General features: G+C 50.5%; 1 protein-coding gene across 1 annotated transcript in view; it reads left to right on the forward strand.

Moving 5' to 3' along the window:
• The first annotated feature begins 3,068 nt into the window (after nt 1-3,068).
• The window catches only part of LOC132586844 (multidrug and toxin extrusion protein 2-like), a 37,799-nt gene continuing 14,079 nt past the window's right edge, over nt 3,069-26,788 (forward strand). The window contains exons 1-11 of the mRNA XM_060258977.1: nt 3,069-3,398; nt 14,828-14,929; nt 16,709-16,777; nt 17,757-17,905; nt 19,005-19,047; nt 19,863-19,907; nt 20,656-20,753; nt 22,471-22,568; nt 23,488-23,601; nt 24,437-24,504; nt 25,456-25,564. Of these exons, the coding sequence (XP_060114960.1) occupies nt 3,069-3,398; nt 14,828-14,929; nt 16,709-16,777; nt 17,757-17,905; nt 19,005-19,047; nt 19,863-19,907; nt 20,656-20,753; nt 22,471-22,568; nt 23,488-23,601; nt 24,437-24,504; nt 25,456-25,564 (1,225 nt within the window). The remainder of the gene's footprint in view (nt 3,399-14,827; nt 14,930-16,708; nt 16,778-17,756; nt 17,906-19,004; nt 19,048-19,862; nt 19,908-20,655; nt 20,754-22,470; nt 22,569-23,487; nt 23,602-24,436; nt 24,505-25,455; nt 25,565-26,788) is intronic.

Consider the following 26,788-nt stretch of genomic DNA (forward strand, 5'->3'; position numbering starts at 1 on the left):
TTCTATTTTCCCACTTTGTATTTTTAGTAGTTGGTTGTATGATAGTTGTTTTTCCTTAACTGTTTTGGCCGTTAATTTTATCACCTCCGCCGGCACTATCCACAAAGGTCTTCTCTCATCGCCATATTTCTTGTACTTTATCCACACATTTAGTAAGCTACTCCTTATATAATGGTGAGAGAAAAGACCGTCCATCTTGGGGATCCCCCCGTTTTGGAGGCCCTTCCCCCGCTTCAGGGTCATCACAAAGCGAGGAGCGAGGAGGGAAACGTCTGCTGGGCACTCCATTATTCCCTATGGAGACCAGTTCCCATAGGGTGTAATAGAGAATTGATCCACTGTTATCAGGGACTCTGTGAGTTGCAAAACCTCCCTTGGAGGGAGAATAGGGGAGGAAAGAGAGAAGGGCTTAAGTGTATATGAGGGGGAAGAAGATCTGTTCTGAATCTGCTGCACACAATCCCATGTGCAAATATTTGCAAGTGGTTTGGAAATTGGGGGAAAACCAATTCAGGAACCCTGACCTTTGAGGTGAGCTTGCATGTCACATGCAGACGGCATTTGTTCCGCTAAATGTCCCACCTGACAGAGTAGCTGAGGCCCAGTCGGATTGCCCTTGCTCTGGATCAGGGTATAGTCTAGCTTAGGGTTGCCAAGTCCAGTCTAATAAATATCTGGAGATTTTGGGGATGAAACCAGGAGCAAGGGTGTGACAAGCGTAATTGAATTCCAAAGGGAATTCTGGCCATCGCATTTGAAGGGGCCGCACACTTTTAAAATGCCTTCCCTCCTTTGGAAATAATGAAGGATAGGGGAACCTTCTTTTGGGGCTCATAAAAATTGGACCCCCTGTTATCTTTTTAAAACTTGGAGGGTGTTTTTAGGAGAGGCACCAGATGCTATGCTGCAAATTTGGTGTCTCTATCTAAAAAAAAAGAAGCCCCTCCCGAGCCCCAGATACCCATGGATCAATTTTCCATTATAACCTTTGGGAACTGGTCTCCATAGGGAATAATGGAGTGCCCAGCAGATATCCCCCCCCCCATTTTCTGATGACCCTGAAGTGGGGAGTCCCCTCCAAACCGTGTTTTGAAAATAGGGTTGCCAGATCCGTGTTGGAAAATACCTGGAGACTTTGGAGGTGGATCTGGGAGAGGGCGGGGTTTGGGGAGGGGAGGGGCCTCAGCATGGTACAAATGCCATACAGTCCCCCCTTCAAAGCAGCCCTTTTCTCCAGGGGAGCTGATCTCTGCCAACTGGAGATCAGTTGTAAAAGCAGGTGATCTCCAGGCCCAACCTGGAGGCTGGCACCCCTATTTGAAAAGCAAACGAGGACACATTCCCCACCTGATTACTTAAAACAAGTGATCCTTGTGATAAATCGTTTTAAATACCCCTGCAATCATTGCTGCAATAATTGCTAGTACTAACTAAGAATATCCCTAGGCTTCCAACCCCAAAAGAGGACATTTTCGTCATTTTAAAAAGGAGCCCAAAAGATAACTACAAACATAATGATGATGATGAAAAGAGGAGAAGGAGGAGGAGGGGTTCATATTTGTATAGGCAGATGCCCCAAGGTACAGTTTCTAGGATGTAGCCGAGCCTCCCTTTCCCTCCTTTTCCTGACAGTTCTTTGGGGGCAGGGACCCCCTCTGGGCTTGGAATCCGGACATCCAAAGATGGATGGCACCGGGCCATTTCAAAGTGTGACCTTTGAGCAGATACGGAAGACTTGCCATCTGATGCCTACCCACAGCTGTTGAACATGAACGTGTGTGTGTTGGGGGGGGGGGGCGGTGCTGTGAGCCTCATGTATACTTTGGCCTTGGCCTACAGCACCGGCGGAAACCCTTGCGCAACTGTGCCGCCCAGGAACCTTCAGCAAACTGGACTGAGCTGGTTTGTTGGGGCATCTTATTAGTCATCCCCGTCTTATTCGTCATTCTCACTGTTAATTTTAAACCTTGATAGCAGTAGTGTTGATGTTACCGGCTACTGTCTGTTATCAGTGCTATTGAAAACCCTATTACTGATCCTAGTGATCATCAATATTTATTTTTTAAATTCAATTTATTGGCTGCCCTCCCCTAAACTGTAGGATTCAGGGTGGCTGGCTTACACCATATACATGGACAATAAACAATAGCAAATTACAACCATTAAAACTATCCTTGAACAAGAAACCAGTGCAACGCAATAGAAAGATGACAGACAAAAATCTTTCTAATCCAGGGGTGGTCAACGGTAGCTCTCCAGATGTTTTTTGCCTACAACTCCCATCAGCCCCAACTAGCATGGCCAATGGCTGGGGCTGATGGGAGTTGTAGGCAAAAAAACATCTGGCGTGCTACTGTTGGCCTCCCCTGTTCTAATCCATCTCTGGGGAACAGGGATATAAAAGGGAAGGAGGGAGGTGGGGGAGAGAATAGCAACTGATAATGTTATTGGCTGCTATTAAAACAGTTCCTTTCAGTAAACTTCCTAAGGCGTTCTTTACTAATAATTACTGTTACTGAGATGTTGATAAGGCTGCGAGTTCCAATTCAGGAAATAGCTGGTGGAGCCAGGATACTTTGCAGGTGGAACCAGGAGCAAGGGTGTGACAAACTCCAAAGGGAGTTCCGGCTATCACATTTAATGGGATTGCACACCTTTTAAATGCCTTCTCTCCATTAGAAATATAACGAAGGCTAGGGGCAGCTTATTTGGGGGCTCACAGAATTGGACCCCCCCTAGTCCAATCTTGTTGAAACTGCGGGGGTTGTTTTCATGAGAGGGAGATGCTGTGCTGCAAATCTGGTGCCTCCACCTAAAAAAACAGGCCCCCCCCACCCCGGCCCCCGGATCAATTCGCCGTTATTTCTTTTGGGAATGTCTCCATGGGGAATAATAGAGCTCCCAGCAGACATCCCCCCCCCCCCTTCAGATGACCCTGAAGCGAGGGAGGATTGGCAACCCTAGATGTTGACTATTAATAGCGTTTATTATTAATAGGTTGGTATTTGGGGGGTGGGGTGGGAGGATTGCCCCGCCCACTCCGTGTGCGTCAGGACCCGCTCCGCCCAATGGGGCAGGGGATTCCCCGGGTGGGCGTGGCCTTGGCCTCCTGCCCTGCACGTGGCTGGCGCCTGGCAACTGCGTGGTCGGTGGGCAGAGCGGGGCTGCCCGGGTGGGGCGGCGGTTGGAGGGAGCTCGGAGGGAACCCGCCGCCGCCGCCCGGGATTGAGCCCCAGGAGGTGAGGATGGAGGAGCCGAGGGAGGCCGCCGACCGAACGCCCCAGGTCCTGCCCGTTCGCCCCTCCTGCTGGGGCCGCTGCGGCCGGAGGCTCCGCCTGCTCGTCCCCGTCGGAGCCTGGACCGAGGCCCGGGAGCTCGTCAAGATCGGCGCCCCGGTGGTGAGGAGGGAGGAGGAGGGAAAGCGGGAGGAGAGAAGGAGCCAGGCAAAGGGGGGAAGGGACTGCCGGAGGAGGGTGGGAAAGGGAGAGAAAGAAAAGAAAGCATGCAGCTGGGCAATATCGTCAGAGAAAGGAAGAAAGAAAACAAACAAACAGCTGGGCAATACTGTAAGAAAGAGAAAGAAGGAAGGAAAACAGCTGGGCAATACTGAAAGAAAGAGGGAAGGAAAGGGCTGCAGAGGGAGAAAGGAAAAGAGATGAAGGAAAGAAAAATACAAAGAAGAAAAGGGGGGGAAGGAAAAACAGAGGAGGACAGAAAAATAGGAAAGGAGAGTGAACAGCAGGGAAAAGACATGGGGGGAAAGGAGGGAAAATGCCTTCAGCTGCCCGAAGAAGCAAGCCCTGACTTTGGGAAAGCTCCTCTGGAAATTGTTAGTCTTTAAGGTGCCGCTGGACGGTTGTCCTGGACAGAGAGGACAGGAGAGGAAGAAGGAAAGGGAGTCTGTCTAAATATGGCAGGGAAGATTGGTGTGTGTGTGGGGGGGGAGCTCCCTCTCCTCAGGACATAAGTTGAAGCAAAATTCTTCCATCCCCCCCCCCAATGGTGATCTGTCTGCCCCAATAGGACTTCATTCCCCCATCCACCCTCCCACAGGTGGGCAACTGAGAAAGTGTGGGTCCTTCCCCCCTCCCCAGGCTGAGGAAGGATGAGAGATTCCACCACCCACAGTGGGGGAGACCCCTCTTTACCCCATAACCCATCTATTTGGTTATATGCCAATGTCACTCATGTGTCCTTGTTTGTTTTCCTCTGGGAGAGGAAAGGCTGGGAGAGCGAAATGGAACCTCCAGGTTCCAAAGCAGTCTAGCTGCGAATACTAGAGGGGAGGTAAGGCCTGACATCTCCATTCTCTGCTGGCCGGTCTTCCAGAGGCATCTTGTTGGTCATCCTGTCAGTCAGATGGCGATGTGGGAGAGAGCGCGGCAACTCTGCCACTTGGGGGAAGAGAGCCTGTGCAGACTTGGTCTCTCTCTCTGTCTTGCAGTTGCTGCATATAAATGAGGGGTGGCCAAACTTCCTTAACGTAAGAACCGAATAGAATAAACATCAGATGTTTGAGAGTTGCAAGACATGAACTTCAGTTGCTTGAGAGCAGGAAGGAAGAAGGACAACAGATGGGGAGAAGGGAGGAAGAGGTGGAAAGAAAGCAACTTTAAATGCCTTCTCCAAGCTGTCGGCTGGCTTGGAGAATGCATTTAAAGAGAAAAATGCCTTCTCCAAGCTGGCCAGCAGGGCAGTGGGGGCTTCAAGAGTCACACGATGTGTGTGAAAGAACCACATGTGACTCCTGAGCCACCGTTTGGCCACCCGTGATATAAACTCTGTGCAGCCCTGGCACAGTCTAAGGGAGGAATCCTAAGCAAGTCTGCTCAAAAGTAAGTCCCATATTAGTCAGTGAGGCTTTGCTCTCAGGAAAGTGTTTGTGCAATTGTAGCCTAAAGGTTTGTGTTTCTTAGAAAATGTATGGAGCATCTGCATTTTTTAAAAAGCGCGGTTGGCTTTCCTTGGACAGTGAAAGTTTCCACAAGTTCAAGAACAGATCTGTAAAAGACCTCGTTCTCCTTCCATTTCCTCCAAAACGAGTCTGCAGGGAGGTTTGCAAGTTCACATTTTCCGTGTTGTTATAAACTTGAGTGGATGGCTTCTCATGGCTCAGTGGTGCATCTCTTCCCCCCTCCCCACACCAGCATCTCCTGGGCTCTCTGGCTGATAACAGGAGGGAGTGGTCCAAAGTCTCTGTTTATTTGGGTCCAAAGACTAGATCCCCGGTGCACCTTTATACAGTCCAGGGGGACATTTTTCTTTGAATAGCAAGGGAGGGACTTTGGCTCAGTGACAGAGCCTCCGCTCGGCATGCAGACGGTCCCGGGTTATATGAGCATATGAAGCTGCCTTCTACTGAATCAGACCCTCAGTCCATCATAGTCAGTATTGTCTACTCAGACTGGCAGTGGCTCTCCAGGGTCTCAAGCTGAGGTTTTTCACGCCTACTTGCCTGGACCCTTTTTTAGTTGGAAATGCCGGAGATTGAACCTGGGAGCATCTTCTTCCCAAGCAGATGCTCTACCACTGAGCCACCGTCTCTCCCCAAAGCAGATGAACATATGAAGCTGCCTTCTACTGAATCAGACCCTGGGTCTATTAAAGTCAGCATTGTCTACTCAGACTGGCAGCGGCTCTCCAGGGTCTCAAGCTGAGGTTTTTTCATGCCTACTTGCCTGGACCCTTTTTTAGTTGGAGATGCCGGGGATTGAACCTGGGACCATCTTCTTCCCAAGCAGATGCTCTACCACTGAGCCACCATCCCTCCTCAATCCCCAGCACCTCCAGTTTAAAAAGGATCAGGCAGCAGGTGACTTGAAGGACCTCTGCCTGATACCCTGGAGAGCTGCTGCCAACCTGAGTAGACAATACTGACCTTGATGGAGCAAAGGTTTGATTCAGTATAAGGCAGCTTCATGTATATTCGTGTAGGAAGCTGTGGCTCAGTGGTAGAGCATCTGCTTGGTATGCAGAAGGGCCCAGGTTCAGTCCCCGGCATCCCCAGTTAAAAGGTCTGGCAGTAAGTGATGGGAAAGACCTCCTCTCCCTAAGAGTCACTGCCAGTCTGAGTAGATCAGGGGTGTCAAACCTGCGGCCCAGGGGCCAAATCAGGTCCCCGGAGGGCTCCTATCAGGCTGTCGAGCAACTGGCTGTCATCTGCTTACTTCTCCCTCTCTCTTGCTTCCTTCTTTGCTAGTCTTGCTCAATCACACAGCAGCTAAAACCTCTGCTTTCTCCATTGGCTGAGGCTCCTCCCTTGGGGAGGAAGGGGGGGAGGGATAGCTTGCTTTGCCAGGCTCTCTCAATAAGACAGCAGACCTACTGAACCAAGCCTCTCTTCCTTCTATTGGCTGAGGTCCTCTCCTTTCTGGTCCCCTGAGGAAGGAAGGAAAGAGCCAGAGCGTCCCATGCCCAGTTCCCTGGATCCCAAGGGAGAGATACAAAGAAAGCACCTTTAAGACCTAGTGCTAAAAAAAAAGCTTTGTGTTTTTCCTGTGTCCTTTATAAAGTTTTTATCTCTGCTACCTAGTCATAAATAGGTACACCCATGACCCGGCCCAACTCAACATGGCTCAGCCCAACAAGGTCTCATTTATGTCAGATTCGGACCTCATAACAAATGAGTTCGACACCGCTGGAGTAGATAATATTGACCTTGACGGACTGATGATCTGATTCAGTATAAAGCAGCTCCATCTGTGTTCCTTTGCCTGAGTTCTTGCAGGCAAGCATTGCCCGTCCCTTTCACGTGTCAATCCCTACACGAAAGAATCAAAATACTGGAACCTATGGAACATCCAAAGCTGCCTTATACTGAATCAGGCCAATGGTCCACCAGAGTCAGTATTGTCTGCTCAGACTGGCAGTGGCTTTCCAGGGTCTCTCCAGCAGAGAGATCTTTCACATCACCTGCTGCTTGGTGCTTTTTAAACTGGAGATGCCGGGGATTGAACCCGGGACCTTCTGGATGCCTAGCTGATGCTCTGCCACTGAGCTGCAGCTCTCCCCCAAACATCCCCTGTTCCCTACAAGAAAGGATAGCTTTTTATTTCCAGATGTTTCCTCCATCATTAAAAATAGTCTTCGTTATGCTGCCTCCGGCAGCTGTAACGTTCCAGATTTGCATTTGACAATCATCAGATTTCCTGCCTCGCTTGCTTGCCAAAAGCATTTTGCAAGTTCATCTCAGAAGATCGAGGGCTTACGATCCGGTAGCGCGTCGCTCGCCAGGGAGCGGAGGTCTTGCAAAGCGCTCTGCTTTGACAGGGCCCTTCGGCCTAACGAAGGCTCGTTTTTAACGTTGGGTTGCAAAAGAACGGGAAAGGATTTGCTCTGACAAGCCCTGACGACGGACAACTCTGGCTTACTAAAATCCATTATTTCGTAACTCTTAGTGAACAGAGGAAAGGCGCAGAATGACCAGATTTTTAAAAACCGGAGGGGGGAGCAGCCTGTAATTGAACTTTTGAAATAACAGCTGGAGGACCAAAACATCTGCCATAAAAGGAAAAAAAAACAGAATGGGCTTTGTTATTGTATTTTCTACCATTGGGGCCTGCAAGAAATTTCAAGGCGTTTGGAGCCAGCACAAGTCCCCATTTGCGCTGTGGGACCTTGGGCCAGCCACACGCTCAGCCTAACCTACCTCACAGGGTTGTTGTGAGGTGAAAATGGAGGAGAGGAGAATGAGGTGGGCCACTGTGGGTCCCCATTGGGGAGAAAGGTGGGATATAAATAAAGTAAATGAATTTGGAAGGCTCACCGTACCCCTGCCCAAGGCCTTTTTTTTTTTAGCAGGAATGCACAAGAACGCAGTTCTGGCTGGCTTGGTGTCAAGGGGTGTGGCCTGATATGGAAATGAGTTCCGGCTGGGCTTTTTGTGCAAAAAAAGCCCTGCCCCAAGAAAAACGTGCTGTCTAGGCCAGGGGTGGCCAAACTGTGGCTCGGGAGCCACATGTGGCTCCTTCACACATATTAGATGGCTCTCTAAACCCCCACTGCCCTGTCAGCCAACTTGGAGAAGGCATTTGTCTTCTCCAAGCCAAGCCATTTAAAGGTAAAGTTGCTTTCTTTCCACCTTTCTCACCTCCTTCCCTCCCCCATCTGTTTGCCTGCCTTCCTTCCTTCCTGTCTTGCAACATCTGATATTCTGTGCGGCTCTTAAATTAAGGAAGTTTGGCCACCCCTAGTCTATGGTTTTTCTAGGACTTCTGTGTACTGATTCTCAACTGTTCTTAACTTCTAGAGCATCCTCAGTCCTCGCTAGGCTGATTTTTAACCCCTCCTTCTTTCGGTTTGTCTACAAAGTCCCATTTCTCTGGACACCTGGGGAGTGCCTTCAATATGGACTTGGTTGGCCGCGACCCCATTCGTGCTGCTTTCGGATCCCAATAGGGGGTCAGCCTCTGTGGTAGCAGGATTGCCTTCCCCCCAGATGGAAAATGCTTTTTGGGTTTTGATGCAGCCGCATCAAACCAATTGATGTGCTGCAGCCCCCACCCTTCCCCATCCCCAGCTGGGCTTCAAACTTTGGGAAATTCAGGACTGCCCCAAACAGCCTCTCCAATCTGTGAATATTTCTAGTTTTATAGAGGTTTGGAACAGGAAAAAAACCCCCACAAGGTTGTGATCCTCTTCAAATCTGGGAAGGTCTGGTCTCATGTGCTGCCCAACAGACAGCTCTGTGTCTGCTATTAGAAGTACAAGAATACCCCCAAGCCCTTAGAAGCTCTGTTGTTCATTGTTCCACCCTGAGCATCCAACCCGGGGGGGGGGGGGGTCAGAAGTTTGCCATGCTGCTTGAAACTTCGCAGGGCAGTTTCCTGGACCCAGAGATCTTGCAGGCTTCTGTCTGACATCAGTTACATTTTTCTGCTCTACCCTTCCAGGATGTTCGGAGCAGTGTAGAGAGGTCTGTCTGTCTTCTCCCCATTTTATTCTCACCTTAACCTTGCAAGGTAGATTCAGATGGGTTGCTGTGTTGGTCTGAAGCAACAGAAGAAAATGTGAGCCAGTTTGGTGCAGTGTGCGGACCCTTATCTGGGAGAACCGGGTTTGATTCCCCGCTGCTCCACTTGCAGCTGTTGGAATGGCCTTAGGTCAGCCATAGCTCTCGCAGAGTCGTCCTTGAAAGGGCAGCTGCTGGGAGAGCCCTCTCAGCCCCACCCACCTCACAGGGTGCCTGTTGTGGGGGGAGGAAGATACAGGAGATTGTAAGCCCGCTGTGAGTCTCTGATTCAGAGAGAAGGGCAGGGTATAAATCTGCAATCTTCTCCTTTGAGACCAACAACAGTTTAATTCTGGGTATAAGCTTTTGTGTGCACGCACGCTTCTCCAGATTGCACACGAAAGCTTCTACCCAGAATTAAACTTTGTTGGTCTTAAAAGCGCCACTGGACTGAATCCTTGTTCTCGTGAGGTAGGTTAGGGTGAGAGAAGAAGAGCTGGCTTTATACCCTGCTTTTCTCTACCTTCAGGAGTCTCAGAGCGACTTACGATCGCCTTCCCTTCCTCTCCCCACCACGGGCCCCTTGTGAGGGAGGTGGGGGCTGAGAGAGTTCTGAGAGAACCATGACTGGCCCAAGGTCACTCAGCTGGCTGCATGTGGAAGAGGAGGGGGGAAATCAACCCACCTACCCCCATTTCTCCAGATTAGAGGTACTTAACCACCACACCACGCTGGAGACAGAGAGTGGCCCCAGATCACCTGGTCAGCTTCATGGAGGAGGCCCCAATTACACCAGGTATTGTCCTTGTGTAGTTCTCCCCTCCACCCTGTCTAATTCAACACTTGTCTACCAGTCAAGCATTAGGACTAGGGCTGGCTTGTCCACTTGGCACACCGAGGCAGCCTGAGAGCTGCAGTGGCTAAGAGTGGTGGACTCTGATCTGGAGCACCGAATTTGATTCCCCACCCCTCCACATGACGCCTGCCGGGCGACCTTGGGTCAGTCACGGTTCTCTCAGAGCTCTCTGAGCCCCACCAACCTCGCAGGGTGGCTGTTGTGGGGGAAGGAAGGGAAGGAGCTTGTAGGCCACTCTGAGTGAAGGGCGGGGTATAAATTCAATCTCCTCCTCCTTCTCGACTCTAGGTGTGGAGGGGTGCCAAGGAGCCTGGTTGCAGCCTCGCCTGCCCGTGGTGTCGGGTTCCACCCCTCCAAATGGAAGCCCTGAGATGCACCTCGGTGGGCCTGTTCCTCTTTTCTGCCTCCCCGTGATATAGTAGGGGGCACTGCACCATGAGACACTAGGGGGCACTGCACCATGAGACACTAGGGGGCACTGCACCATGAGACACTAGGGGGCACCGCAATGGGAGGGCAGCCGGCACCTTCCCACCTTCCCGTGGTACAATGTGGGGGGCAAGGAGGGTGGGAACTTGTTTCATCAGGGACATTTACATGCATCAGATTTGAACCCAAGTCTCCCAGGCCGTAGTCCAGCATTCTGTGGTACGATGCCAGGAGCTGGGGCCGTAACTCAGTGGGCGGAGCCAAGCGGGCAGCCGTGTTGGTCTGATGCGATGGAACAAAGTAGGAGTCAAGTGGCACCTTTAAGACCAACAAAGGTTTATTCATAATGTCAGCTTTTGTGTGCTAGAAGTACGTCAGACAATAGGATGGGATGGCAAGCAGTCCGAAATATAGAGAAAGTGAGCTAGTATGCAAAATCATGGAAATGCTTGTTAGCAGATTTAAAGGATTGCAATTTGGGGTTTGCCCCCTTGTTGATGCAACCCAGCTAACGTAAACGAACAGTCACCGATCAAATTGGGATTCTTTTAATCTGCTAGCAAGCATTTCCATGATTTTGCGTACTAACTCACTGCCCACTTTCTCTATATTAAGGACTGCTCGCCATTCCATCCTGTTGTCTGATGAAGTGTGCTTCTAGCACACAAAAGCTGACATTCTGAATAAAACTTGGTTGGTCTTAAAGGTGCTACATAAGAACATAAGAGAAGCCATGTTAGATCAGGCCAATGGCCCATCCAGTCTAACATTCTGTGTCACACAGCGGCCAAATATATATATATACACACACACACACACACACACACACACACACACACACAGAGTGGCTAATAGCCACTGATGGACCTCTGCTCCATATTTTTATCTAACCTCCTCTTGAAGGTGGCTATGCTTGTGGCCGCCATCACCTCCTGTGGCAGTGAATTCCACAACTCGACTCCTACTTCGTTCAGTGACAGAGCGCACGTCGCAGAGGTGTGAAGTCTCACATCCGGGTGCCCAGCGTCTCCCACTGAAATCCTAGACTCCTGCTGGCAGCGTCAGAGTGTTTTTTCTCAAAGCAGATAACAGTCTGCTCTAGATGGCCTTTTGGCCCAAGCCGGAAGTTGGCGGGGGGGGGGGGGCGGGCAGCTTCACATGTTTCTGCGTGAGCTTTCTTGCATGCGCCCACATGGTTGCTTGTTAAGAATGGGGCAATTGTTTTTGCGGGGGCTTTGCTTACGGAAGCTGCATTTAAAAAAAAAAAAAAACAACCAGCACTTGGGAAGTTGTGCCCAAAGCAAATCCTCACTTGTTCTCACATGGGTGTGATGCCTCTTCTATAGATTTCCCCCTCCCCCTGGGATCTTTGTTATGGTGAAAGGTCACTTGCCTAGGGTGGGGTGGGATGATTCATAAGCCTTTGGAGGGGGAATTGTACATTCTCTGCCTGTTGGCACCTGTCCCGTTATCTTGGATGTCTTCCTGAGATTATTCCTGTTGGAAAGTTCGTCAGGGAGCCAAATAAAACCGTGCAGGGGAAAAAAAAAACATGCTCAAGAAGTTCTTTGCTGGACCTTGGACTGTAGGGGGGTGGGCATCTCTAAATGGGTTCCCTTATGTCAAAATATTTTTGCCGGAGGAAAATGGCCTTGTCTTAATTGGGAGTCCTGTAGGGAACGCTGGTGAGAGTTTGGGCCTGGAGTTCAGTTTTTGGAGAACGTATTTTTGGTTTTTTAAGAGCAAGAGTCCAGACCTGGTCGTGAGCGACCTGCTTGAAAGTGCAAGCAAGGGTGTCAAAAAGGGTGGCTGAGCCAGTTTGGTGTAGTGGCTAAGTGTGCGGACTCTTATCTGGGAGAACCGGGTTTGATTCCCCACTCCTCCACTTGCAGCTGCTGGGATGGCCTTGGGTCAGCCATAGCTCTGGCAGAGGTTGTCCTTGAAAGGGCAGCTGCTGTGAGAGCCCTCTCCAGCCCCACCCACCTCACAGGGTGTCTGTTGTGAGGGAGGAAGGTAAAGGAGATTGTAAACCGCTCTGAGTCTCTGATTCAGAGAGAAGGGCGGGGTGTCATCTGCAGTCTTCTTCTTGAATAAAGTTTTCAGGACAAGATGACTCAAAGCCCAGGGTATCGCCCTTTATTCACTTCCAAGATTTGCAAAAACAGAATAATTAAGGCAGGAAACGGCAGGATTATGCAAAATAAGAGACTGTAGGGAAATCTGCACAATTGTATGCTTGTGGTGGAAATCCTTTTCCTGGGGCACAGAACTTGCATTAACTTGGTGCAAAACTGTCATTGGTTTAACACCGGGTATGTAATCGCCCTGAGGTGCTGGCTTTCCACATGCAGGGAGATAACAGGACATTTAGCCCAGAGCTACAGCCCGAAGTTTTGCAGCCCTTGTGGGTTCCCTGCAGTCAGAAGACATTTGAGCAGGTGAATCTCTTAGCCAGGGTGGAAAAAGCAGCGTGGAGACTTGTGTCCCTGTGGTCAGAGGTCATTTTGTAGAAAAATTCACCAGGCTTTCAACTGAGACAGTGGACGTCACTTGTTACCGGCCTCCCCGCTTCATTCCATCCCAGTGCTATAAGATCTGCTGGATCTGGACGATAGGCCATGTATGTGAGGCAGAACCTGCCATCTTAGTCTATTGTCATTCTGTAGTTTTAGATGTTATATATTTAAATTGGTCTTGGATTGTTTTTATTGTGGATTGTTTTTATGACGTAACCCCCCCCCCCCCCGAGCCTGTCCTACGGGAAGGGCGGGCTAAAAATAGAATCAAATAAAATCATTATCATATCTCAGCTCATTTCACATGCCACACTCCTTTCAACTCTCCTGGGCAATGGCGGGGAAAGGGCAATTCCGGCTTCTCCTGGCCTTAATGAGGGCTGCTGGGGGCATGGCTATAGCTGTAGTGGCTGGCTGGCCGCACACCCTCCCTCACTACCAGTCCTTTAAAAAGATCCAGGTGGACCAGCCGTGTTGGTCTGAAGCAACAAACAAGAACATATGAAGCTGCCTTATACTGAATCAGACCCTTGGTCCATCAAAGTCAGTATTGTCTTCTCAGACTGGCAGCGGCTCTCCGGGGTCTCAAGCTGAGGTTTTTCACACCTATTTGCCTGGACCCTTTTTTTGGAGATGCCGGGGATTGAACCTGGGACCTTCTGCTTCCCAAGCAGATGCTCTACCACTGAGCCACCGTCCCTCTCCAAGAAAAGTGTGTGACACGTAAAGAGACTCTCTAACTGCAGGTATAGCCCTGCGTCGTTGCATGTTTCCATATTATACGTTCGGATTTGGCAACCAATGGGGGATTGAGTGGGCAGAGAGTTATTTTTTGGCATTGCAGTGACACCATGGCATCACTTATGGCGTGACCCAGAAGTGACAGCATGGTGCTAGGGTGATGCTCGAGCAGTCACCCAAAACTCTGTGGTTTAGTCACGGGGAGAATGGTTGAGCGTTGATGATGTCGCTTCCAGGTTGCGCTGGAAATGCTGCGTTAGCATATCCTCAGTTGCCCCCCATTTTGCCCTGCCAGTTTTGTCCCACCACCAAGCCGTCAGAGGAAGTCTCCATCTTGTAAGCAAAGGGCAGTTTTCGGTAAGGGAGCAGCCGAGCTGGTGGTCTGGTCCCTGTAGCCTCTAGCGTTACACTCAAGCGCCTCAAGTCTCACCACACTTAGGTGGACTACAACTAGGAAATACACATCCTTTTGCGATTCACCTAGATGTAAAGAAACACCAATTGGCAGAGGGCTTTATTACCTTTTATGGCTATCCAGACCAAACGGCCTAGCCGCACTGGTTTACCACGTGATCGGTCTGCATACTTAATCCACAGACTGCTTGTATTTCAGCCCGCAATACCTGATTCCCCTCCTCTGATGAAGTGTGCTTAGAGAGCCCACGAAAGCTTACGTTCTAAATGTTAGCCGCCCTGAGTCTGCTCCGGCGGGAAGGGCGGGATATAAATAAAAGTTTATTATTATTATTATTAAATAAAACTTGGTTGGTCTTAAAGGGGCCACTTGACTCCTGCTTTGTTCAAGTCCTTTAAAAAGCCAGGGATTGATAGTTTTGCAGACAAGAAAGGTAGCTGGGGAGGAGGGGGGGCAAGGAGTGCTGGAGGTTCAGGAGCCAAGCTCCTGGCTCAGTCTGAGGCCTGCCTGCGGCCCTCCTCAGGCTGTTGTGTGGGTCTGCTGTGGCACGTGGGCTGCCACGTTTCTCCCACTGCAGGTTGCTCCCTGCTTGTGGCAAACGAGTCCTGGGGAAATTCACGACTGCACGTGGCCACCGGTGTTCCCTCTAAGCTGAGTTAAGGTGAGCGAGCTCACCGATTTTTAGCCTCCGGCTCACACATTTTTGCCTCAGCTCAGGAAAAAAGGCTCCAGAGCAAACTAACGTATGCAGTAGCTCTCCGCTTTTATTGCCAGTTGCTCACCGAGCAGAATTTTTGCTCACAAGACTCCACAGCTTAGAGGGAGCACGGAGCTGCTGCAGCCCTTTCTGAGCTGGCCCGTGCTCCCCCCCCCCCCGGGACTTGCCTCAGCCTAGAATTCCCCCTGCTTCTCTCCTGCAGTTTGTGGCTCAGCTTTTGGGCTTCCTGATCAGCGTGGTGAGCTCCATCTTCTGCGGCCACCTGGGGAAAGCCGAACTGGATTCCGTGACCCTCGCCGTCTCGGTAGGTATAGAATTGCCGCCTTTAAAAATGTTATGGTTTGAATCTGAGAATGTCATCGCTGTGCGCTCCCATCGAGTCAGGGTGCCCGGCAGTCTTTAGAAATAGAAAACATGCCGAGGAGTTGGGATGATGGTTTTGGATTAACATGTATGATTCTAATTCAGTCCTTGCCGTCTCTGTTTGCTGCCATGGCTCTCTGACATCTTCTGAAGCCTCCGCCGAGCCTTTCGTGGCCCTGTGTGGGATTTTTTTCTGCACGTTTTTAGTTCCCTGCCCTCAGTAAGCCCACCTCTCTCAAATTTTTGGTCGTTTCAAATGTGTGAGCAGGGGTCATTTCGTAGAAAAGTAGGTGGTAGAGCTCATCCAGGGATTGTTATGCAGCTGTACATATTATGCAATGGACAAGGAGGTGGAGCTTTCAAAAGGTGGAGGTGGAACTCTCAGAAAGGTTCAGGAGCTGCGCTCTTGTGAGCTCCCACGGAATCTGAGGCCTGTGTGAGCTTTGTCCAAATTGGCCTTCCTGGAGAGGAATAGCTGCAGCCTACTATTTGCGGTTTTCATACATGCTGTGACTTACTGTTTGCAGTTAAGAATGTTTGTGAGCATTCTGGGCCGTCATGTGAACTTATGTTGTAGGACAGGGGTGTCAAACATGCAGCCCGTGGGCCAGAGAGGCCCTTGGAAGGCTCCTGTCTGGCCCGTGAGCAACTCACTATTGTCTGCTTCCTTTCCCTCTCTTGCTTCCTTTTGCATCATAGCTTGCTTTGCCAGGCTTGTTCAATTGAGCTACAGAGCAAAGCCTTCATTTTCTCCATTGGCTGACCAGCCCATGAAGCAACTTATGTACAAAAGCTTGCAATGCCCAACCATTTCATGTTTTCTTCCAGGTCTTAGGCTCAAACAGATTTCTGTAATGAATGTCCGTAAATCAAAAGTAGGTTTGCAACTTACAGGTAAACGCCTGAACAACACCTGAACAGCATACTCAAGATTGCTACAGCACAGACATTATTTCCAGATTCTGATGCAGAGATTCAGAGCAAGATGTGTCAGCTGTCAGAGATAAACAAACAAAACATTGCAAGCGTGCTAATTTTTAAGCATGAACATGAACATATGAAGCTGCCTTATACTGAATCAGACCGTCGGTCCATCAAAGTCAGTATTGTCTACTCAGACTGGCAGCGGCTCTCCAGGGTCTCCAGCTGAGGTTTTTCACGCCTACTTGCCTGAACCCTTTTTAGTTGGAGATGCCGGGGATTGAGCCTGGGACCTTCTGCTTACCAAGCACATGCTGTACCCCCGAGCCACATGTCAGTGTTAAACACGCGACTGGAACAACCTGCTGCTGTCAAGAAGCGTGTGTCGCCGAGCATTTGGCCCAGTTCAGTCGCTGCTAGAAGATGCTTAAGCTAGGGCTTTGGTGGACTTCCAGATGACGGCATTTCCAAGCCCACTGAAAGAGGACTGAGTATGCCTTGGCCTGGGGCCCTTATCTAGTTGCTTCTGGTGCAGCAAATAGGTTTTCAGTGAAGACAACCGGGTTGGACAGGAATCCTCCCAAAAGCTTTTTCCGCCAGGTTTCTTCAGTTGCCAGCTAGAAGTGGGGCTTGGGGGCTAAGAAGGGGGTACCACCTTTGGGGGGAGGGGCTGCATCCTACAGCCCCTCTAGCTCAACTCTTCCCGAGGTCTCACGAGGCAATCTCCCAAGAGTCCCAGGAAGTCATTTTTCCGGTCCTTAACCCCTGGCTTCCTCTCTCTGGCCGCCCGTCCTTCTAGGTGATCAATGTGATTGGGATTTCAGTTGGCACCGGGCTGGCATCGGTTTGCGACACCCTCATGTCACAGGTACTGTGGGCTTTATATCTTTGGCTGCAGGGTTGTGGGTGCGGGGGGAGACAGGATGAGGTGCTGAACTGCGCTGGGTCTGTTAGTTGCAGCTCAGCTGCGATTAAGAGCTCTGTGGCGCAGAGTGGTAAAGCTGCAGTATTGCAGTCCAAGCTTTGCTCACGACCTGAGTTCGATCCCAGTGGAAGCTGGGTTCAGGTAGCTGGCTCAAGGTTGACTCAGCCTTCCATCCTTCCAAGGCCGGTAAGATGAGTATCCAGCTTGCTGGGGGGAAAGCGTAGATGGCTGGGGAAGGCGATGGCAAACCACCCCGTAAAAAGTCTGCCATGAAAACGTCGTGATGTGACGTCACCCCAGAGTCGGAAATGACTGGTGCTTGCACAGGGGACTACCTTTACCTTTAAGCTGTGATTAAGAGCCCCATGGCGCAGAGTGGTAAAGCTGCAGTACTGCAGTTCAAGCTCTGCTCACGACCTGAGTTTGATCCCGGCGGAAGCTGGGTTCAGGTGGCCGGCTCAAGGTTGACTCAGCCTTCCATCCTTCCGAGGTCGGTAAAATGAGTACCCAGCTTGCTGTGGGGAAAGTGTAGAGGACTGGGGAAGGCAATGGCAAACCACCCTATTAAAAGTCTGCCGTGAAAACGTGAAAGCAACGTCACCCCTGAGTCGGAAACGACTGATGCTTGCATAGGAGTACCTTTACCTTTAAGCTGTGGTTATTCAAAGGCCTTGTTTACATATTGGGGCCTGAAGGTGGGGATGGGCTGCCTGCATCTCTGTGGGTTGCTGGGGTTGGAGGACTGGCAGCACTCTGTGCGTACCCAGAGGCCCAGGTATCCCAGCTGATGGAAGGCACTGGGCAGGATGCCGAGATGAATTTTTCCCCCAAGTCCAGCCTTTGATTCCCCCTCTTGGAGTGCCAGGCAGCTTCGCGGCTGACCCGTGCAGAAAGCCTGACTCTGTGTTTCCGTTCTGCTCAGACCTACGGGAGCCGCAACGTCAAGCGGGTGGGGACCATCCTCCAGCGGGGCATCCTCATCCTGCTCCTCTTCTGCTTCCCTTGCTGGGCCGTCTTCATCAACACGGAGCGCATCTTGCTGCTCCTCGGGCAGGACCCCGAAGTCTCCAGGTCAGCCCTTGCCCCTCAGAGGGTGTCCAGAGTCTTGGGGACAGTGGATTTGGCCCTTGGCAGAGTCAGCGGAAATGAAGCCCCCTCCCCTTCTCTGCATGCTTTGTGCTGGTTTCCTCTCGCTTTCTGAGTCGCTTTCAAGTTCCTAGTCCCTATGAGGCGGTCTGAATGCAGAGAAGTGAGGAAATGTAAAAAAAAAAAAAAATGCAGATTCCGGGCTGTGAAACCAGAGTTATACGGCCTTCTCTGGATTAAACAACTTTGTTGAGTTGATTTTGGATTCTCAGAACAGAAGGCCGTGTTCGAGACCACCGGTCTGCTCTCCCTCCCCAATTGTTGGCATTTCATCAGGCACCGCTTGTTCCCTTCCAAAGCTATCCTTGTAATCGGAACAACTAGAAACTTGTTCCATTTTCAACAAACGAATGTTGAGATTGCGCCTCACGTGACCCAGTCGGTACCCTTCTCCAGGGCATTTTTTGGTAGCAGGAGCTCCTTTGCGTATTAGGCCACACACCCCTGAGGTAGCCAGTCCTCTAAGAGCTTACAGTAGGCCTTGTACTAAGAGCCCTGTAAGCTCTTGGAGGATTGGCTACATCGGGGGGGGGGGGGGCTAATATGCAAAGGAGTTCCTGCTACCAAAAAAAAAGCCCTGCTTCTCCCTTATCCTCAGCCCCCTTTTCTCTTTTCACCTATTCCCTGCCTTCAGGCCTTCTCTCCCTGTCTGCTTCCCAGTCTGGAATGGCATCTGTATAGACCCCTCAAACCCCTCCTCAGAGTCCACAGCTTCCTTCAGGTGGGAAGAGAGAAAATGGGCCATTTCCTGACTTCTTGATGAAGAACAGTCTTCGGCTGGGAGACTGGGCCAAGAGGCTTTTGTCAGCTAAGATAGAACCTCCTTATGCGAGAGCAGTCTACCTCTGAGTACCGTCTGTGTGGGATGGACGACGGGAGGGTGACCCTCCTGTTTCTGATCTCCTAGTGACCTTTCAAAGGCATCCGGCTGTCTCCAGGCTAGACAGTCTGCTGGGCTTGATGGGCTCTTTGATTCAGGCCTGACTCAGCCGGCAAATAAAATTTCTGTTCTGTTGTCTTGCAGGCTAACTCAGATTTACGTCGTGATATTTATTCCTGCTCTTCCGGTAAGTTCTCTTCGTCCACCAGCCCCTCGGTTTTTGGGGTTTTGAACTTGACTGCTCAGTAAAGTCCTGGAAGAGACATTTGCTGGCATCTGGTGTTTTGACGGTGTCCCAAATAGCTTTGAGTCCTGGAAAGGAGAAACTGCTGTGTACGCCATTTTAAATTGCCTGTGTTTTGCTGAAGAAGAGTAGGTTATTGTATCCGATCTTTTCTGTGCCCTAAGGAGTCTCAAAGCGGCTTGGGTGTAGCAGTTTGGTGTAATTTGCTTGAGGGAGGTGGACAATAATCTGGAGAACCAGGTTTGATTTCCCACTCCTCTACATCAAGCCAGCTGGGTGGCCTTATTTTATTTATTTATTTAGGCAGTTTCTATTCTTTCCTTTCCCCAAATGGGCTCAGGGCGGATCACAACGTTCTAAAAACAATATGAAACAACAGTTAAAACCAAATCAATGTAACTAGACAATTTGATAGATCGCATATGTTATGAATAGCTGCTCAGTTGGGTCAATCACAGTTTTCTCTCAGACCTCTTTCAGCCCCACCTACCTCACAGGGTGTCTGTTGTGGGGAGAGGAAGGGAAGAAAATTGTAAGCCTCTCTGAGACTCCACGAGAAGGGCAGGGTATAAATCCAATCTCTTCTTCTTCTCCTCCTCCCCCCCCCCCCCCGCAACAAGCCCTTTGTGAGGTAGGTAGCCCCGCTGGTGGGTCACCTGATAGCACCGGTGTTTTGGCCACTGTGTGACGCAGGGTGTTGAACTGGATTGGCCAACATGGCTTCTCTTATGTCCTTACTTAAGTTTGCTCTTTGGCAGGCAGCGTTCATCTATCAGCTGCAGACCAGATACCTGCAAAGCCAGGTAAGGTCTCCCATCTTCTCTTGCAGGGTGCTGTTGCTGAGGGGTTTGGGGGTGGGAAGCCTACCTGAACTAGCATTTGGGGGGGGGCATCAGACAAGGGACCTGTCAGTGGAAGTCTCAGGCTTTAAATTATTCACAGTTAGGTAAGTGCTGATGAGTCAGCCGTGAGAGGCTGACAAGCAGCAACCTTTCTGTAAGAGAAGCGGGCGTTCAGCTTGGCTGAGAGACAAATCCCAGCCAGGAACAAGGGAAACATTTCTGAGAATTCAGTAGACAAGGCGCACCTTGAAGGCATGTTTCACTCCTCCAATCAAAAAGGCTAACGTCTTACAGAGTGTGCATTGTTGCTTTAGGAGGACTGCACCTCTGTGTCTCTGCATGAGCTACTGAGCTGTGACTCATGCAGAGACATGATGGGCAGCCTCCTCTGAGAGGAAAGAGATTTTCCTGCACGAAGGATACTGTAACTGTAGCGTTCTACCATGCATCTCCTAAACCCTATATTACCCCTGGTCCCTCTGCCTACCCCCAGATCTAACTCAGAATGCCTGTCTGAGTGTACTTACGTGGATTCTATAATAAATGGAACTTTACAAGAACTGGAAGTCTATTTACTGAGTACCAGGGGGGTCCTGACAGGTGGCCATGTAGAATCGGCTCTCTGCCCAGGTCACAGGCGATGTGGTGTGGCCTCCCCTCCGGGCTGTGTCACTTGGCGGATGTTTCCCCTTTGTCTTCCCTATCCCAGGCGATCCTCCTGCCCCAGGTGGTGACGGGAGTGGCAGCCAACATCTTGAACGTGATCATGAATGTGATCTTCCTTTACACCTTCAAGCTGGGCGTGATGTGAGTAGAAGGGTTTCCTTTAATTTCTTCTCCTGATTGAGCTTGGAGGAAAGCGGCCAGGGCATTCTCCTGGAATTCGTCGGCCAGACCTGTGCAGCTTTTTCGATGTTCCTTTTGTTCATCGTGAATCTATTGCCCATATGCTTCATTGGATGCTATTGAGATCTAGAGTAAGTTCTTTCTGTCTGCACCCTATACAGAACTGCATAAATCTCTGTCCAGGGGGTGTCAAACATGTGGCCCGGGGGCCAGATCAGGCCCTGAGCAAGTCTGCTTCTCTCTCTCTCTCTCTCTCTCTTGCTTCCTTCTGAATCACAGCTTACTTTGCCAGGCTTGCTCAATCACACAGGAGCTACAGAACAAAGCCTCTATTTTCTCCATTGGCTGAGGCTCCTCACTTGGGGAGGAAGTGAGGGAGGGAGAGCTTGCTTTGCCAGCCTCTCTCAATTGCACAGCAGAGCTACTGAGTCAAGCCTCTCTTTCTTCTATTGGCTGAGGCTCCATCCCCTCCATATCTCCTGGGGATTGAGGGAAAGAGCCAGAGCTTCCTTTGCCCTGTTCCCTTGATCCTACAGGAGGGATACAAAGAAAGCACTTTTTTAAAAAAGAAAAAAAGAAAGCACTTCTGGGTCCTTTATGAAGTGTATCTCTGCTTCCTGGCATGACATTTTATGACGCACATAACCTGGCCCAACAAGGTCTCATTTATGTCAGGTCTGGCACTCATAACAAATGAATTTGACAGCCGTGCTCTATCCTGTCCCTTCTTAGTTGCCTCTTTTCTAAACAGCAAAGTCCCAGACTCCTCATCCTTTCCTCATTGGGAAGGTGCACCAACCCCCAATCCTCTTGGTTGTCTGCCTCTGAACTTTTCCCAGCTCCGCAGTGTCCTTTTGGAGATATGGTGACCAGAACTGCACACAGTATTTCAAATGGGGCCACACCATTGATCTATATAGAGGCATTACAATGTTGGCCATTTTATATTTCCTCTTAGTCCCCAGCATAGAGTTTGCCTTTTTTTCCACTGCTGCAGCACACTGGGTGGACATTTTCGTTGAGCTGTCCACTACGACCCCGAGATCTTTTCTCCACCCAGTCTCAGCAAGCTCAGACCCCATTTGCCTAGACTCGCAGTTGGCATTTTGGTGGAGGGAAGGGCTAGGATGTTGCTGCCAGCTAGGGCGGGCAACGCTGAGCTCAAAGAGCCTGCTTCACGCGCACCCCGCCCCTGGTTCTTCTGTGTGTTTACACTGCGTGCCTCTACTTGTTTACCTGGAAGCAGGGCTATTGTTGTAGGAAAAGCCCAGCAGGAACTCATTTGCATATTAGGCCACACCCCCTGGTGCCGAGCCAGCTGGAACGGCATTCCTGCTCAAAAAAAGACCCTGCCTGGAAGCGAATCCAGTCTTCCTCCCACACTTGCCAGAAAATGTCATTGAGGAGCACGACTTGGCGAGGAGTGCATGGTGGATTCTGTCACTTGCTAGTATCTCTCCTGGATGATGGCATTCGATTCTTGTACTCTCTCTTGGTTTATCTCTGCATGTCCTGCTTAGCTTCATTTCTTTCCCCACCGCCACCCCCCCGCCCCACACACAGTTAAACTGGTACCTCTCATGCTTGCGGAGAGAATTGCACATGAGATGACGATGCAAAAGCCAAATCCAAAGGAGTCAGCGTTAATTTTCTGTGTCCTTTCTGGCTCCTCTTGTAGTGGGTCTGCCTGGGCCAACACGCTGTCCCAGAACACTCAAGCGCTGCTCCTCTTCTTCTACGTGTGGTGGAAAAAGATCCACAAGGAGACCTGGGGAGGTAAGGAGGGCTTGGTGGTTTTTGTGGCTGCGGGAGAGGGCGGGGCAGAATGATGGCAGCGCTGGCTGGCTAGCCAGTTTCCTCCTGACCCTTTTCATTCCCCCCCCCACCCAAGGGAGAAGGGGAGAAAGGAGGTGCATTGACCCCCTCGCCTGCAAAGGCTCTCTGTTTCCTTGTCCCAGTTTGGGACAGTGGCTTAGAGTGTCTGACTCGGATTCACAACCTGGGTTCACGTTTCCACTCTCCCTTGGCCTAGCTAGCCTACTTTGCAGGGCTTTTGTGAGGATGAACTGGAAGAGGGGAAGGGGGGGGGGTGGAATCCGTACACAGTGCCCTGAACTCCCTAGAGAGAGGGTGGAAGAAAAATGTGAAAGCGATACCTGGAACTGGTTTGTCCTTGATGCGCTCCAGCGATCTTGTGCCAGTATTCTTCCCGGTCTCAGGGTTAGATAGGGATGTATCTTGGGCGCCACCACTCAGGACTGGCCAAAGAAGGGAACTGCAGGCCCAAGAATGCCTCTTTGACAGTATTGCCCAGCTTCCCTTCCTCCCCCCTTCTTTCGGTCTGCCCGCCTGCCTGCCTTTCTCTCTCTCTTTCTATTTGGCTCTGAACATTGTCACGCTAAGACTAAATATATATGTTGTTATAAAGATGTAATAATTTTTAATCGTAATCAACTGAGCAAAAAACTTGGCAGCTGCCAATGTAATATTGAAACCCACCCCTGCTAAAAGAAACGGAGGATTATCCAATGCACACCCGGCCCAGATGTTCTGATAGCTCCAGGGGTGCTGCTCTTCCTCCCTCTTGGGAGCTCCAGCATCCCAGCCTGGCAAAGAACGGGGCCTCGTGCTTTGCAAAGCTGACCGGGGAAAGCCTCTTAGTAGAAGCCTCTTCAAAGCCCTTCTGTGTGTGCAGGCTGGACGCTGGACTGCTTGCAGGAATGGGGCTCCTTCATGCGCCTGGCCATCCCCAGCATGCTGATGATGTGTATAGAGTGGTGGACCTTCGAAATCGGGAGCTTCCTGTCAGGTGAGGCCTTAAAGGAAGCAAAGGCTGTGTCTTCTTCCCTCTGCTGTGCCCAATGAGAGCTAGAGAAAAGGTGGTGTGGAACGTATCCCTGCATTTAATTATGTGATTAAAAAAACTCATCCGAGCTTATAACACCCTCCTGCAGAGGCTGTCTCTTATCTCTGTACGAGTCCCTGCTCTGGATCTGCCCACTTCCAGCTGGCCTTCGCTTGTTGCGGGTAACTTTTGACGCAGTGCATGTGTCACGTAGCCTGATGCAACTGAACGACCAGCCCTTTGGAGGATGCTTCCTGTGGCATCTCTGGATGAATCGCTGTTCTGAGCTAACCTCTTTTGGGCCAGGAGTACAGGGACTCGCAGAGAAGCACAATGGGTAACACTCTTAAATTCTTACTCTTGCCAAAAAGGCTGGGGGTGGAGAAGGTGGGGGGAGCCTCCCGTTCCAATTCACTTTAGCTTGACGTGTGCCCTTGCCATAAAACACCCAAGAGGCTTGGATGAAGCAGAGGTGTGGGAGACCCACTTGGTCAACCTTGTGACCAGATTATTAACCCCAGAGATACTTGGGACCAGTTCACTCATGCCTGTACACTCACTGCTCGATGCTTCACAACCCAGTGGGCTCTTACTATTTGGATGTCTGTGCCTGCTAAATCCTGGGTGGATCATTCGCTTTGCGAGTCCCCTCTAGAAGTGCAGTCATCTGGAAATGGGACATATATGTGCAAAACGGCCTCCTACTATTTCCCCTCCGATCCACTGCATGTGCGTGTTTGCTTGGGTGTGAATGGCTCCTGTGTAACCCCCCCCTTTTTTGCCTCCTCCCCTGCCCCAGGCATGATTAGCGTGGTGGAATTGGGAGCCCAGTCGATCATCTACGAGTTGGCCACCGTCGCCTACCTGGTAAGAGCTCAGCTTGCCCAGGCAGTTGTCTTCCGTTTTGGCTGTATTCCTCTCCTGTTCTATGGTCTGCTCTGTTAAAGTTCAGGTTAGAGGTAGAGCAAAAGAACCTAAGAGAAGCCATGTTGGATCAGGCCCAAGGGTGGAATTCTAGCAGGAGCTCTTTTGCATATTAGGCCACGCACCCTTGATGTAGCCAATCCTCCAAGAGCTCGCAAGGCTCATTTCTGTAAGCTCTTGGATTGGCTACATCAGGGGTTTGTGGCCTAATGTGCAAAGAAGCTCCTGCTAGAATTCTACCCCTGATCAGGCCAATGGCCCATCCGGTCCAACACACTATGCTACACGGTGACAAAAACCCAGGTGCCGTCAGGAGATCCGCAAGGGAGCCCGAACTCCTGCAGCCCTCCCACTGTTGCCCTCTCCCCCAAGCACCAAGAATATAGAGCATTCAGCCTCTGCCTCAGACGTGTTCCATCTGTAGCTTGTGACTAATAGCCGCTGATGGACTTCTGCTCCGTGTCTTTATCCAGTCTCCTTTTCAAAGCTTGTCTATGCTTGTAGCCACCGCCACCTCCTGCAGCAGTGAGGGGAGGCAGCAGCAGACACGTCCCTCTCCCATCGTAAACCGAGAGCTTTTCCTTATCCATCGTCTACATTACATTTTCCCAACATTTTGACATGTTCACAGCCGTACTGCCTGTGGTTCAGAACGGCCTTATCTTTGCTATACCATAGAGTTAAATCTTTGCAGGAGTCTTCAGCAGGCTGTCTGGATTAAAATACCACCAAGAACACATTTTAAAACAATGTTCTGTTAACAGCCGCATTCAAGGAGATATGCCATCTTGACTGTATTTTCCTAGTGTTGGAATGTACACAAGTAGGTTTTGTTTTCGTCTGTGTCTCTGTCTCCCGTCCCCATAAATCCCTGCCTCTTTTTTGCTTCCTCAGCTGCCCCAGGGCATGAGCGTGGCTGCCAGTGTCCGCGTTGGCAACGCTTTGGGAGCTGGAGATGCAGAGCAAGCCAAAAGATCGTGTCTCACGGTGTTACTTTGTGCAGGTGTGTGTGTGTGTCTTTAAGGCACCGTCTGCCATCCCCCGTAGTGGGTGGAGCCGTCTTCAGGATGGGCTGAGTCTTAGAGGGAGAGTGTTGCATAAGAAGAAGACGACTGCAGATTTATACCCCGCCCTTCTCTCTGAATCAGAGTCTCAGAGTGGCTCACAATCTCCTATTTCATCTCCCCCCACAACAGACACCCTGTGAGGTGGGTGGGGCTGAGAGGGCTCTCACAGTAGCTGCCCTTTCAAGGACAACCTCTACTATGGCTGACCCAAAGCCATGCCAGCAGCTGTAAGTGGAGGAAAGGGTAAGAAGAAGATTGCAGATTTATACCCCGCCCTTCTCTCTGAATCAGAGTCTCAGAGTGGCTCACAATCTCCTATATCTCTTCCCCCCACAACAGACACCCTGTGAGGTGGGTGGGGCTGAGGGGGCTCTCCCAGCAGCTGCCTTTTCAAGGACAACTCCTGCGAGAGAGCGATGGCTGACCCAAGGCCATTCCAGCAGCTGTAAGTGAAGGAGTGGGGAATCAAACCCGGTTCTCCCAGATAAGAGTTTGTTTTATTCATTTATTTATTTTATTTAGAATACTTATATTCCGCCCTTTCCCATAACGGGCTCAGGGGGGATCACAACCTAGATGAGACACTAAAAACCAACAAGTCAATTTGAAAACGATACAATAAAACCAAAACAGCAGAACGATAAAGCTAAATAAGGTGCATCACCGATGGAAAGGACACATTCCACAAAATACGTAGTTTTTGGCCCAAGAAGTGATGGTGTTAAGATCAGATTCGGCACCTCAACGGGCTATAAAGCATGATGTCATCACAAGGGAGACTGACTGACAGAATAGTGGGTGGAATAGGACGCCCGCTGTCTCAACCAAAAACCTGGTGGAACAGCTTCGTCTTACAGGCCCTACAACATGGCAGCAGCTCAGAGTCTGTGCACTTAACCACTACACCAAAACAAAAGATTAGTGATGCGGCTGAATTTCACACCCCCATGCAAAACAAAACAGTGAAAAGGGGGTGGGTTCATGGATCCCTGCACAAGACACAACCAGGGCAGTTGCGGCGAGCACTAGGGTTCCTTCTGCGTTGTTTACGATACTAACGTTGAGCGCCTCCCAGAAACCCATCTGCATTCTTTTTCTTTTTGGTGTTTGTGCACCTGGAAGTCATGGTGACCTCAGGTGATTGACCCGCTACTGGGAAC

This window comes from Heteronotia binoei, chromosome 18 (assembly GCF_032191835.1).
Source record: "Heteronotia binoei isolate CCM8104 ecotype False Entrance Well chromosome 18, APGP_CSIRO_Hbin_v1, whole genome shotgun sequence".
NCBI classification, from domain to species: Eukaryota; Metazoa; Chordata; class Lepidosauria; order Squamata; family Gekkonidae; genus Heteronotia; species Heteronotia binoei.